The 13,905-nt window shown below is 47.9% G+C and overlaps 1 protein-coding gene across 6 annotated transcripts in view; it reads right to left on the bottom strand.

The window, feature by feature from the left end:
• The window catches only part of sv (paired box protein shaven), a 244,571-nt gene that overhangs the window by 112,607 nt on the left and 118,059 nt on the right, over window positions 1–13,905 (bottom strand). For 4 of the 6 annotated variants that reach the window (XM_075687984.1, XM_075688006.1, XM_075687977.1 and 1 more), the window contains one exon: window positions 7,156–7,221. The exons of the other annotated variants lie outside the window; for them this stretch is intronic. In XM_075687984.1, coding sequence (XP_075544099.1) covers window positions 7,156–7,221 — 66 coding nt within the window. The remainder of the gene's footprint in view (window positions 1–7,155; window positions 7,222–13,905) is intronic. 6 annotated transcript variants of the gene reach the window in all.

A 13,905-nucleotide genomic window follows, 5' to 3' on the forward strand; every position in this document is an offset into this window, starting at 1 on the left:
AGGAGGGCGGCTGCGCAGGGCTCAAGAAAGCGGCGGACGTCGGAGTCGGCCTCCACTGCAGGGCGAACCGCGCGCGCACACGTGTGAAACTGGCGGCTGTCACGACGAGCGGCTCTTCTTCGGTGGGAGGCGAGAACGGAAGCCGGCGGCCTCGCGGTACCACGCAGAGCCCGCCACGAGGGCAAAATGCGGCTCCTTAGTCGGGGACATTTTTGTCGCCTCTGGTGCGCCGACGTTACAGGCAAGCAAGGCTGCGCGTGTGTATGTGCGTGCGTGTGTAAATATAGTTGTCCTAGGACGCCTCGTACTGGGTGATGTATGATTGCGAGAGCGGTTTTCATCTTGCCGCCGCCGCCACTCGGAAGCGTCACTTCCGCGCGCGGCTCGCGGACCGTGGCGGAAACGGGTCACGTTTGGCCTTACATAAGCACGCCCCGGCTAACGGAGAAGGTTGCACGCGCGCGCGTGCGGATGCGGACAGAAGCCGTGGGAGGCGGTGCCCGGCCGGCTTCGCACGTGCGCTTGCATTCTGTTCAGTGGCCTGCGGCTATAAGAACTTGAATGCACTGTCGTTGTCACGTTTCGCCGTAACAGACAAACAGGGGGGCGTTAAGTTTATATTAGTGGCGAGTTCAATTTGATTTCGAAGGCAGACCGCGCTTTCCCACGTTTTGCTTCAGTAAGAAACAAACTAGAGGAAGCAAGTGGACTGCTTTTGCGGCCACCACCACGGCCACTGGATTAAAAAAAAAAAAATGGTGCGGCCTGTCGCGTGCATCGAAAACGCTGTCATCCGCCGCGGCGCTGCCATTCGGGGACTGTTGTCTCGGATCGGCATAGAAAGTGCGTGAGGAACGCGCTTCGAACGCCGTCGCCCGTGGAAACCGACGCGTCCCGTCCCAGAGAGGTAGCGCCTTTCGGCCCAGCAAAGCGGCCGAGAATGCAACTACGGCTGTCACGTTCGCTCCCATAGCAGCCCGCCTGACGTAGCAGGCCGCACCTTTTTTTTTTATCCAGCGGCCGTGCCACCACATTATATGTCAGGTTTTAATAGGCTTTTTTACATCCTGAGGGGGAAAAAGTGAACTTATGACAGACATCATATCGTTTCCATGAACGTGGCCGAACCAAAACTGGGCGTCTGCGCACAATGTATAGCTCCGCGTCGTGCTTCGGCCCTTGTAAGCTGTATCCATGTTTGTCCTTTTTACATGACTCACCATAGCGAGGCGCGCGGCAGGCTGTCTCCAAGTCAAACTGGGACGTACCGTCAGTCACTCTCGGGACGCAATACTTTAACTTTTGCTTAATGTGGCGTATACAGTGTGGCGTCTCATTGGAACGATGGTCATTCACTTCGCTGTGTTATCTCGGTACGTATATACCAACCGAGAATACGGTCCGCGTATCCGGTTTGATTTCTTAAGACTGCGCAAAGCTTTCCGCGCTTTACGATCATATAGCGTGCATATTGTTGGTGTATAGGTGGCTAAACGTCCTGATTTTGCCCTGAGGACGGCAGCTAGCACATGTTTTACATAGACCTTTATCAGTGACTGAGCACGAGCGACGATGACAGATACTGATTTGCGGTATGTAATGTTTCCGGGTAGTGGTTTCAGTCGCTGCAGCGGCCTACGCAAATGAGAGCACATAACAGGAGAATACATGAAACAGGAGCACTCGCTCGTATATACATAACATTCGACCAAGCAACCTCGTACCTCTTTTCGCTAAGCAAAGACTATATCAAAAGATTAATCACTGAGCGGGTGCTTCATCGGCATAATTATTTTCGAAAACGTTCATATATATTATACATGGGACGTTCATCGGGTGCAGATCGTCTGTCGTTCGTAAATATTACGTCGATTAAGCTTCAAGCGTAAGCGTCATATGGTAGCTCCGCCATTCGGGCCGTTTCTCCGAGCTCACTATACTTTATTCCATCCGCATAAGAACTCGCCACATCGCTGGCTATAAGCCCACACAGGAGCGAGCATTCATTGGAGTGGTGCTAAGCCAACCGTACGCGCATGTGCCGAGAGACGCGAGCAGCAGCGGTAACCCTGTAGTGAAAAACGGGGTCCCGTGTTGCGTTCGCGTGTGCACGCGCTCTTGTTCCATATTTCCCCAGGTGTACAGAGCGTGAGCGAGCAGCTTCGCTGAGGCCCGCTCACCGTGCTTCTTAAGATAGTCTTCGACGATTGCTCCGAGATGGCAAGCAGCGATGCCGTCCGGAACGTATCTCTGCTCCCGGTCGCGTCCCGGCAACGACTCGAGACATCATCGCCGGGACCGCTCGACTTGTGTTGTAGCCCCCTTCTTCGCCCGCACTGCCTGACGGCCGGAGAGGACGTTAAAATGTCATTAAACAAGTGCTGCCCGACTACGTCGCGCTGATAATTCATCTCGACGATTCTTAGGGCGGCGGTTCCCCCGCGGGAAGGCGCCGCGGCACGAGGCAGCGCGCTGATGATTTCGCTGAGAGGCGGGACAGCGCGGTCGGAATCAAGGGGGGGGGGGGGGGGGGGGGGAGGCTCCACAGCGCGCGCCAAAGCGGCGGCGATTGCGCATTTATTTGCTCAAGGGCAAATGGGTGTAAACGAAAAGGAAGCGCCACCCGCTGTCGGCGTAGCTGCGCGCTCGCCCTATATACAGCTCGCCCTAAAATTGATGAAGAGCTCGTGAGTACCGTCACAAAACATTATATACGCCGGAACTACAGCGTCAGTTGTTTCCTATTTTTAGGCAAAAGCAAATACTCTTAGATTATACTATAGCATACGACCGACACTGTCAGAGGCCCAAGCTCACTTTTGCAGTTCACGTTTAAAAAAATATATATTACGGAAAGAAAGAAAGAAGGGATTAATTGTCTTTTGATCGTTCGGCGAATCCAACGCGTTCAGGTCATCTATGGAGCGCAAGAGGTTGAATATGAGCTTTCTTAACCATTTTCTATGCGTGCCATTTCATAGACAGCGCGCATATAAAGAAGGTGGGACACATGGGGATTCCCTTACCAACGTATTTATTTCGAGTCAACGTTTTCAAATAATTAGCCAATTCTTCATACACTTCTCATGATTGCCGCGTCTTCCTGAGTGCCTGTTTTACTTTGGTGACTCATCAATAGATCCCGCAAATTTATAGATTCGACTCCGCACGTGTCTCGTCCCAGACATTTCCTTGCCTTTTTCGAAGACCAGACGGACACACTCGATGGCAGGCGAGCCCTCAGGACGTGTGAAGATGAAGTTTCTGCTGCTGCGTATCTCATGTCGTTTGGTAACGCATGAGTTTAATAATAATAATAATAATAATAATAATAATAATAATAATAATAATAATAATAATAATAATAATAATAATAATAATAATAATAATAATAATAATAATAATAATAATAATAATAATAATAATAATAATAATAATAACGTGAACGTCAGTATGTAATGTATACTTTAACTGAACTGACTCTCTCCTGCTCGGACTAAACCCCGAATACTTCGTATGTACTCAGCCTGCGGTTTCTCAAGCACCGACCATAATTATGTACATTTTGCTTTCTTCCTTTCTTCTTTTCCTTGTGCTACTTCTTTTGTCGTTATCGCTGTTGCTGTTGTTGTGTAGCACATAAAATTCATGCACGTCCTATACACGCTCGCGTAACATCGTGGACCAGTCGTGTTATGTAGGTTCCTGATTGTTAAGAGAGTAATTTCAATGGTCAAGTTCGTCTACCACAAGTATAGGTGGAAATAACTGGTTCACGTTGATACATACTGTAAGCTACAGGCTCTCCAGCAACCTGCCTTTTATGTTTGGGAAATTAAATTTCTTCTTACCATTCTTTTAGCTTTCTTCTTTCTGATCAATCTTTGCCCTTTCCCTTTCCCAAAGTGCTGGGCAGCCGACGGGCCACATTCAACATGGCTAACCTCCCTGCCTTTCCCTGTTCGTCTCTTTCTCTCTCATGCTGCATTTGACCACTTTTCGTCTTGATGTTGGCAGCATCGTCGTTGGCAAATAATTAACCTTCTTCACTGAGTGACTGATTGATTGAACTGGGACGTGAGCTATAAAAAGAAAGAGATTTAAGAGTGTGAACCGGTGACAAAGTGTGTTATTCTCGGGCGCGTTATTAACAACGCGCATCAATTTCCACGTTGCGAACGCAACGAGGTCTCGTTGCGTTTGCATCGCTGACGCGGCACAGTTTTGCAGATGACATGCCGGCTCAGAGGCAGCTACTGCGAGCATTTATGGCTTTTATATAGGAACACTTGGCCGCCCCTCACGCACCTTGAAACAGTTTGAAAATTCTTAGGACCAGTCTTTCTGAATATTTCTTTTTTTTTTCTCAAGCTATTAATTGTCTCAGTCGCTCTTACCGGCTTGTCGAGAACGGTATCAAACGACGATGAATTACGCTTCGAGAGAGAGAAAATAAATGAAAGGCAGGGAGGTTAATCAGGACTGAGACCGGTTGGCTACCCTACACTGGGGGAAGTGAAAAGGGAAGGGAAAGATTCGAAGGTTCTAAGTTATGTAAAAGAGGGAAGTGGTCGCGAACGTTCGCAAGCACACTCCTCAGGAATGGCTACAGTGACTGCGAACTACAGTGACTGTGACTGAAAAGCCGAAAGGGTTCACGAGACTCCTATATTCTTTCTTTCTTTCCCTTTCTTTTTTTTTAATCGCGTAGGTCCTTGCGGCGAGGTGTCACGCGCAAAGGCCGACTCGAGAAGGAAACGTTCGCTGTGCCTTCTCGATGAATAGAGTTAAGCAATATAGGGATGGTCGTTCAGCTCTTCCTTGTGCGACATGACGCTGGGTAAGCGGTGTGCGTATACGAACGCGTGTGCATTCTGTTTCGAGCGAGCGGAAATGAGCCTGCAGATAAGAAAACGCCTGTCGCAACAGATCACTCCGGGGCTTCTGTCTTTCCTCACTTGCTCACAGAGAGCTGCTCTGCCATTACCGAGCCGACCCTTACAGCTTGAGTATACAAGCAACTTCCTTAGCTGGCTGTCTTAAGCCCGTTTCTGTTCAAAACTTCACTGTAGTGGCGGATAAAGTGACGCTGACGCAAGACAATGTTCAAGATGTATATTATCAGCCCGTAATAAAACGTGAACGAAAAATAAAGGAACGTATGAAGTGCTCTTGCACGTCATTCCATTGAAGTTCGGTCGGATTTCGCTCAGTACTCAGCAGCTAAGCAATATGTAGCACATATACTAGCCAGCCCTGAAGGCACGAAGACGTGTCGGGTATCGCTTCCTACTTCTTTTCTTCTTTTCTTTTTTTTCGTTTCCGTTTAATTTCAGCTCGGCTTGCCCTTTTATCGTTGTATAAGGCATCTCGCTAGAATCGTACCAGGTAAATTTGAAACACAAATTTGTGAGAGATCTGGTACCCTTCCATAAAGTTTATAACAATAAGTCTCTGGTACGACTCGTATCACTATGAGCGCGATAGTAATCTATACACATGCCTTGTACCTGAAACTATGGGTGACGGAAACCGCCTTCTCTCCCTCAAGTTTCACAGGCGCGTCATGAGAGGCAGTTATGCGTCAAGTGCTTACGAGCAGGATTCAGATCGTTATGGTGGTGGTAAAAACTTTATTGAGATTCTGCTCAGTTATGATCTGGCAGGCCCGAGTCCTAGGATGGCCCCTCACGAGGAGCGACCCTTTCGGCCCAGGCAACGAGGGCGTTTTGTAGTTTTTGATCAGATCGTAATAGACACTTCTCGGAGTTACAGTATATGACCATTAATGATCAAAACGGCTAACGTACATTACCCGCACTGTTATAGGGCTTTTTGGTGGAGATCGATAACAATAAATAAATAAATAAATAAATAAATAAATAAATAAATAAATAAATAAATAAATAAATAAATAAATAAAAGGGGGGAAAGTTTCGCTATAGACTCCCTGATACTGCCGCAAAGGTTTCGAGCTATAAACCAAGGTGCATTGCTGCCGGCTCACAGGAATGGATTTAAAGACATTCACGTAGACCAGATTTACAATCGAAGTCAGCCAGGCGTGGAGGTTGGCAGCGCCTCTTGCTTTCTCCGCCGCCATCGGCTCTTCTGTGTCCAGCACATCGCCGTTTACACGCCGTAAAACGTAGATTGTTCCTCGCTTCCGCAGGCTGTAAATCAGCGTTAACGTTCACCGTGGGAACTGTCGTCGCACGCTTCCCGTTCGCTCGCGATCCGCATGCGCGCCTGCGTTCTATACCTCGAAACTCGCCGCGCTCCGTTTTATGCGCACTCTGCAGCTATATGACCTGCTCGGCCTCGTGCGTGGTTGTGATTCGCGTTCATCGCCCGTCTATTTATAGATAACGAGATCAACTTCATCTCATGGTGAAAGCCACGCGTTGGCGTTAATCTTTCAATATTTGGACTATAATGATAGTTAGTCTCGGTTTCGCATAGCAAACTGCAATGCCTATACGATATGCCAACGTTACATGTAGTGTTGGTCGCCACTTCGCGTATACAATTTCCGTGCCGCTTACCGCAGCCGTTTCGGTATCCAAACCTTCAGCAACACTTCCACACACTCGAAATCACTGGTTAGCTCCGCATGAGCCAGTGTTTGCTGGTCTTCAAATGTACTCTGTAATGTGGTGCTATACGCAGTTTTCTTTCTACATATTTCAGGCATGATGCACTGATGCAATGAGAGCAGAAGGGAAGAAATAGCTTGAAATGAAACAAATAAAGTACATATGTGCATTGTATAAAATATACTGATACGACAGACGCGCAGACAAACGGAAATAAATAGTTGCTTCCGCGTCACTTGCACATGGAAATCCGTCGGAAGGAAACGCAAGAACGTCAAGAGAACAAAGATGGAAAGCTCCATAGAAAGGCCCTTCATCCACAGGAAGGCGAAGGATATTTGAGGTTTCTTTAGGCATGAAAGATTGGAATTCAGCGGATAGAGAGACAGCGGTAAGTTTGAGCAGCATGTATGACCGAGCATAGGATGGAAGAGAGTAAGAGAGCGTGTCGACGCCTGTCCGCAGGTTAGTACAGCCAAAGCCCGCGTGCCCAACGCACCGTTCACGCATGCGCCGCGTTTGTTGGGATAATAAAACCCAGTGTTTCACTGGTTCTCACCAGTGTCATCGCCCTGCATGGAATCGGCGTGAACGTTGATGGAGTTTCGGGGATGGTCCATATAACCTGCGAACAAGCCTCCATTAGTACACCTGCCCGCGTGCCAAAAAATATAGCTAGAAATATATATGTATATATAAATGCAGCTAAGCACTATACACGCGAGAAACACAGGTTTATTGTAGTCACGCGTCCGGCAAATGCACAAAATATAGAAGGCAACACTGAAGTTTAGAATCTTGAACTAAAAGCTCCTAATACGTCACGAGCATATACGTTATATACAAAATACCCGTCTATCATGTGCGGCTTGCTCAACGAAGACATCGTCGGCCTCCTTCCGCTATTGAAAGAGAGAGCGGCGTCTGGGGCATCATTTTATGGCATGACGTTTTGAACGCACTTTCTCACAGTTTTCACCAAATTGCGGTGCAAGACGTTCTTGCGAGCAGCTCTGGCCAGTGTATGCGCCTTCGAAAGTCTGCTCGGCGAGTTCCAAAAAAAGTTCAATATTCTGCGCACAAAGTAGCAAATTCGGTTTCTATAATACGTTGGTGTTCCTAAATAGTCATTATTATTGATTAATTAACGCTACTCACATCCGAACTATCCACGTCACCACATTGCCGCCCAGCTGTATCGATCGTATAGTGTTTGATATATTGCTCTGAATACCGCTAAAGATGAAATCAAATAATTGATTCTTTTTTCAGGAGACATAATCTACCTACATACAGTTGGGGACATAAATGAACGTAAGATATTTCAGTATTTTTTTATAACTTAGAAGAGAACGTGTATGTCTGTTTTAATATTTATTAATAACACTGATCCCCGTATGTTACATTATAAAACAGTTCTTTCTTCTTTTTTTCATGAAGCTGCTTTGGTTTGTGAAGTTAACAAAACTGTATAGGTCGCTTCTGAGAAAGCGGCGTGCCGACTGTAGCTGAAAGGCCCCAGTGGAGGCGTGTTGCTCGTCGCGGTTTGCTGCTGACAAAAAAGTAAAATAAAATAAAATAAAAAATATAAAAAAGCAACAGCGCTGTTCCGGCTCCTTGAAGACAGCTCGGAGCTGTCATGCGGCTAACCATCTTCAACAGGCACTTGCCTTTGAAGCCGATCGTCGCTTGGCGTTAAGGAGAGCTAAAGACAGCAACGCAGCCTACTAACAAAGTTTCGCCTTAATTAATTATACCTCAGAATTTTTTCCCTCTAGATAGAGAACAATGGACAACACAGCACGATGCACAAAGCGGCGAAAATTATATTTTATGTTTACCCGCCGTGGTTGCTCAGTGACTATGGTGTTGGGCTGCTGAGCACGAGGTCGCGGGATCGAATCCCGGCCACGGCGGCCGCATTTCGATGGGGGCGAAATGCGAAAACACCCGTGTGCTTAGATTTAGGTGCACGTTAAAGAACCCCAGGTGGTAAAAATTTCCGGAGTCCTCCACTACGGCGTGCCTCATAATCAGAAAGTGGTTTTGGCACGTAAAACCCCAAATATTATTATATTTTATGTTCTCGCTATTTTGTGAATTTCTTGCTCGAGGCATTTTCCTTTTGACGTACCCAAGCGGCACGCAAGCGCCTCCGGGCACGTATATAGCGGCTTGTACATATTAATATGTCATGGTTTCTCGGTTCGCATCTGCTTATTCTTTTCATTTCAACGTAATCCTTCTCTATGGATGGCTTTCATGTGACGTCACGGACACAGCTACTCACCATGCAATGCAGGTGCATCAGCATGCGGCTACGATCACGTGTGAGCAAGTCATCTATATATATGTATTTTGATGACTGCATCCTTTTTTTTTTTTTGACGAAAATAAGTATCGGAGTCTGTCACCGTATGCTGGCAACGGCGGCTCCTTTTATCTTGGTGAAAGTTATAAATATTATATATGAAGCACAAGAAAATGTAGCGACAAAAGTGTGTAAGTTTTTCACGAAAAGTTGCAATTTTGCAGGCATCAGAGGTAGACCATGTAGGTATTACACAGACGCACGAATGAGACGCTTTTGAGTATATACACGGTGAGTGCAGTCAATATCGATCACCTATGCCACCGTGTCCTCAAGGAAGCGTTGAAGGGCGCTCATTGCCTTGCGGTGCACTGCTTTTGATAGCCATTTTCCTTGCTCTTAACTAGTGCATTCGATCACTATTTTCTTTACTTCTCTTTCTCATTTTTCTCGGCCGCGAGACAGTTTAGATGTCCGCCGACACATGAGACAGTTCCTAAGGCCACGGTCTATCCTCCGTTCATCCATTCCTTATAAGCAACAAAACCGCGACAACGGGATGCGGACGCCGCCAAATGCAAAACCCGGAACTTAAAGCTTCCTCCAGCGGAGAATCACTCAGCTTATCGTCTGCCAAACGTGCGCCTCACGGAATGCCTGTCTTTAGGTGAACACGTCGCACCCAATTAATTTTTTTTTCAAATCCCGGTGCACGTCAAAATCACGACGTTGTTCGCTTAGTGCGGGCGCGGGCGCGCCGTATGGTTGTTAACCCCGTTCTCCGAATGCGCGAGATGCCGTGGCTAAAATTGCGGCGACAGACTTGCGGGAGGCTCCTTTGTTCACGCGGGTGATGCGAGGCGAAAAGCAAACGCTCTTGCTGCTGTGGAGCTTTTTTGTGTTTTTTTTTTTCGTTTCGCATGGTGCGTACGCGAGCCTTGATGGACGAGCTGCGTGCGCGCGGTAATTAAACGGCGATCCTTCACTCTTTCACAAGGCCCGCGCAAATCTCGCTGCTGCGGTGAGAGACGCTGCGACACATTTCGACACAACCGCGACACCCGTGGCGACTCCGCAACGACACCTCTGGACCGGCAAGGGCGCCCGAGGATTGATCAGATTGCACCGTTGATCAGATTAGACGCGAAAGACGTTATCGTGCTCCGGATGCAAGCGTATACGTGAAGGGCGGTCAATGGAGAATACGCCTCTTTTACTGCGTGTTATGTTCACACTGCATGCATGAAGGGTGGAAACGTAAACTTTTTTGATGATTCGGATCACTCGACAGTGTTTATCGCGTTTCTTTACTAAACGGTCCAGGGCACATTTTTCACGACGCTCTTCACCTGCGCGAACCGCGTTTGTCTACGGCAAATGCCTCGGTTATTACATCGTTCGGTACAACGATTGACATGCTCCTGACATACTGTTCTTGCGTACGAATGGTTATGTAAATCCAGGTGTTGCGTTGGAATTACTTCGTTTGTATACTTGGAGCGAAGGACGTTAGGAAGTTTCCTAGCCAGCGTTGGCAGGCAACCACTGTCGGAGGAAGCTATCCTCGGCCCATGGCCTGACACTGCAATTTCAATGCGTGCAACAAAAGTATTGTTGAAGTTTCTGCAAGACACCGAGCTCGAGGAGCGGCTCTAGCAAGACAACTGTCCCATGTGCATAAGCACTCACAACTTCTCTTATCATCATCATCATCCATCCCAGTACTTTCACTCGCCTTCCCTCTTCCCCAGTGCAGAGTAGCAGGCTAGAGCACACTAGCTCAGGTCGACCTCTCTGTCTTTCCTATCAATGAATTCTATTCTTCTCTTGTTCTTCGACTCTCAACAACTCTGTAAAAAAAAGACACTCTTATTGTTTTGCAAAACAAGTAATATTAAACAGCTGGTTCCTCATAAAAAATTAGCCCTTCTTGTTGAAACAGGTAAGAAGTATTGAGTATCAGCAAAGCATAGCTCGTCTTTGATTGTAAGCGCTCGAACAAGGCAACATACGGAAAGAAAGAAGGCAATATACCGTTGCCTGCTCCCCTCATTGTGTATCGTGCTCTGGATGCAGTGCTTCAATCAAAAATAAACACCATGCATCATCCAGCCCAAATGTCGGCCCTGCCAAAGCGTAGCGTTTTCAGGAAAACTTTAGTGCTTAAGCATTATATGCCACATTACGCAAAAATCTGCCGGCGTAACCGAAAAATGATACCAAAAATGGCTGACGGATCAAAGAGTAAAAAAATCCGGCAGATCTCACGCCCTGTGGGAATCGATATTATGCGAAGCAGTGTGCGGGTAGCACCAAGTTAACGAAACGGCCATGAGAGCACCAAGACGTAGGCGGCTGTTTCATGACCTAAATGAAACGCATGTACATTCCTGACCGCTTATTATGTCCAAGTTTAAAAGGCAGACCATTAGCTATAGGCTTATTCTGATTCAGTGACAGACTGACCTTTCACAAAGATTAGCGAGTAAGCTTGAATAATCGTGATTTCAAACGCGAAGAAAACCCTGATTGTATTCAAGGTCGCAGAATTTTGTTAAGCATCCCAGATTTAAACTTTCTTGTTTTTATGTAAGCACCGTGTGAGCATCAGCTCTTCCTGAACCACAGAATTTAGTATGATAGCATTCCCGTTATAGCAGACAATTTGTGAACTTGATGAAGCTAAATTTTTTTCGTTAAGCACCATTTTTCTACAGTGAAATTTGTTGCTCCCAATACAAGTCTGCAACATTCTCATTACCAAATCACGTACAAGTCGCTATGTGGACGGACAAACGGAAAAAAAAAGAGGCATAGAAAGGCGGTAGTTCAACTCCATCATTTTTATCACCAATGAATCGCACCATGACGCGCTCAGAATCAAAGCGCAGAGAGCTTTCCAAACATTGTCCTTATAGGTCCTTCCGATCTGAGCAGCTAAGGCAACGTCAGGCAGCTAAGGCGTCCCGTTAAAGTCGACGCCGGTGGAACATCTTTTGGATTGTAGGGCTGCGCTACCACTGGGCGACGCCCAGGATGCTGCGGAAGAAAACTCGCAGAAGCGTTCAGTGAAGCCTTGTAACAACCACCACAATTTCTATACAGAGTCGCTTCTTTCTCAATCATCCCTGGATCTGGCTTAGCAGCCCAGACCCTTCTGCGAGACCTCAAGTCTGTGTACTGGGCATTTGTCGGATGCTGAGCTTATACACTGAAGCCTGAATAGTATATAGGGTTTGATAAGTGCCAGGGCTGCCCGGGGGAGACGGTGCGGGTGATGACGTTTAGGATGCGCTTGTTCGGTGCCGGGGAGCCCAGAGGAGAACAGGCGGGGCGAGAAGGCGCCTGCCACCAGCGACCGAGCAGGCGACAAATTGAGCCGCCAGCGCTGCCAGCGGAACATGCGTGATGAATCTGAACAGCCGTCGGCCGCCCTGGGCGTAGGCCCCGAAATTGAGCCCGATAAAGAACCGCCCCGCGTGCTCTCCAGCAGCCTTCGAGAGGGGCGCCCGCGGCAGCACCTTTTGGCGTCTCTCGTGGTCGCGCACGCTGCGTATATTTAGGCAGTGGCTGCGCCCGGTTGCCTCGCTGCCGCGCGGCGTCCATCTTTACGTGCCCGAGCAGCGGCCGCGCGCACTCCGGCGGCGGCCGCTTGATTTATGACCATCGCGCGACGCTGTTTTTGATTCCCGCGCAGCTGGCCGCTGCTTGTGCAAGCCGCGTCAGCGCGCGCGCGCCGTCTCAAGCGCACTTCTGTTCTTGCGCACGTCGCGGACGAGGGTTTGAAGGCACCGCTATAGCGCGCCCCGCGTGGTCTCTTTTGCCGCAATCCTCGGTTCCTCTCTTTTTCTGTCCCGTTTCCCCGTGACGCCGGGAATGCTCGTGTCCGCGTAGAGACGGCGCAGGCCTCCTAGGCTGGGTGGGCCGCCGCAGGTTTCTGCACTGCACGCTGGGACCGCGTGCTTTTTGGCCATTCAATGCCTCCGGGTCATCCGATACTTCCCGTTCCGTGCAAGTGTGGAAATATCAGCCATCGCAGTGCACATGTTTGTGCAACGGTATAGAAGGTATACATCACGTTGCCCAGCGGCCAATTTGTAGCAATCAAACGCGTCCACGAAGCTCTTAAGTAAGTTTTATTTCGTCCTTTTGCCAACTCGGCATTCGTAACATATAAGTGCATATGGTTCATCCTAATTTGAAAGGTTACGTCACGGAAGTTTGCTGGCTGGAAGTCTGCTCAGAGGCTTTGCACAGTGTGCAAAGATGCAGGGCATATTGATGCTAAGCGACTTTCCACACCCTCGCGTATATAGAAGTGCCGTTGTCGCTGATATTTCAGAGCATATGGATGGAAAGGGAGGTGTCGGGTGACTCAGGGGAGCTCAATATATTTGACCACCTTCCCAAGCAAGAGAAAGAGGGCGACAGGAAGTTCTTGTTGAAAAAAGATACATCATCCACGTGTCCGTGCTATATTAATGATAACGGAACCAACAGCCTGGCGTTTGATAGATTTTACATATCCGTTGGCGAAAGTTTGGTTTAATTACGTGGTGTAATCTGCGTTAAACGTATTTATCATCGATTTCGCATTCTGGAAGAACACGTGCGAATTTTCGTTTGCTGATGTGGTGCAAGAAAAAAAAATTCGCACTTGCGCTCTTCCCGTTCACTCCGCTTTGTAAGAAGGAGGAATCTCACCATGTAAAATTGTATCCAGTGCAAACAGAGTTTGATCCGTGCTTGGCCATAGCAACTGCTGATTTTTATGAGCCTATAAATTCGGCGCACAACACTCACAGTCCTTCACCACGTCGACTGTTCCGGACATGTTCTCCGTAATCCAGAAGAAAATGTATACATGGTGATGATTGCGGACGTAGATGTCCCTAATCTGTACACGTCAACTGAACATCATGGAGTAGCAGCTTGCATGAATTCTTCTTGCGGCAGATTTGAATTTTGGAAGTGCACACGGTGGTGTCCTCCTGCTGT

Source organism: Dermacentor variabilis, chromosome 1 (genome assembly GCF_050947875.1).
Source record: "Dermacentor variabilis isolate Ectoservices chromosome 1, ASM5094787v1, whole genome shotgun sequence".
Classification (NCBI taxonomy): Eukaryota; Metazoa; Arthropoda; class Arachnida; order Ixodida; family Ixodidae; genus Dermacentor; species Dermacentor variabilis.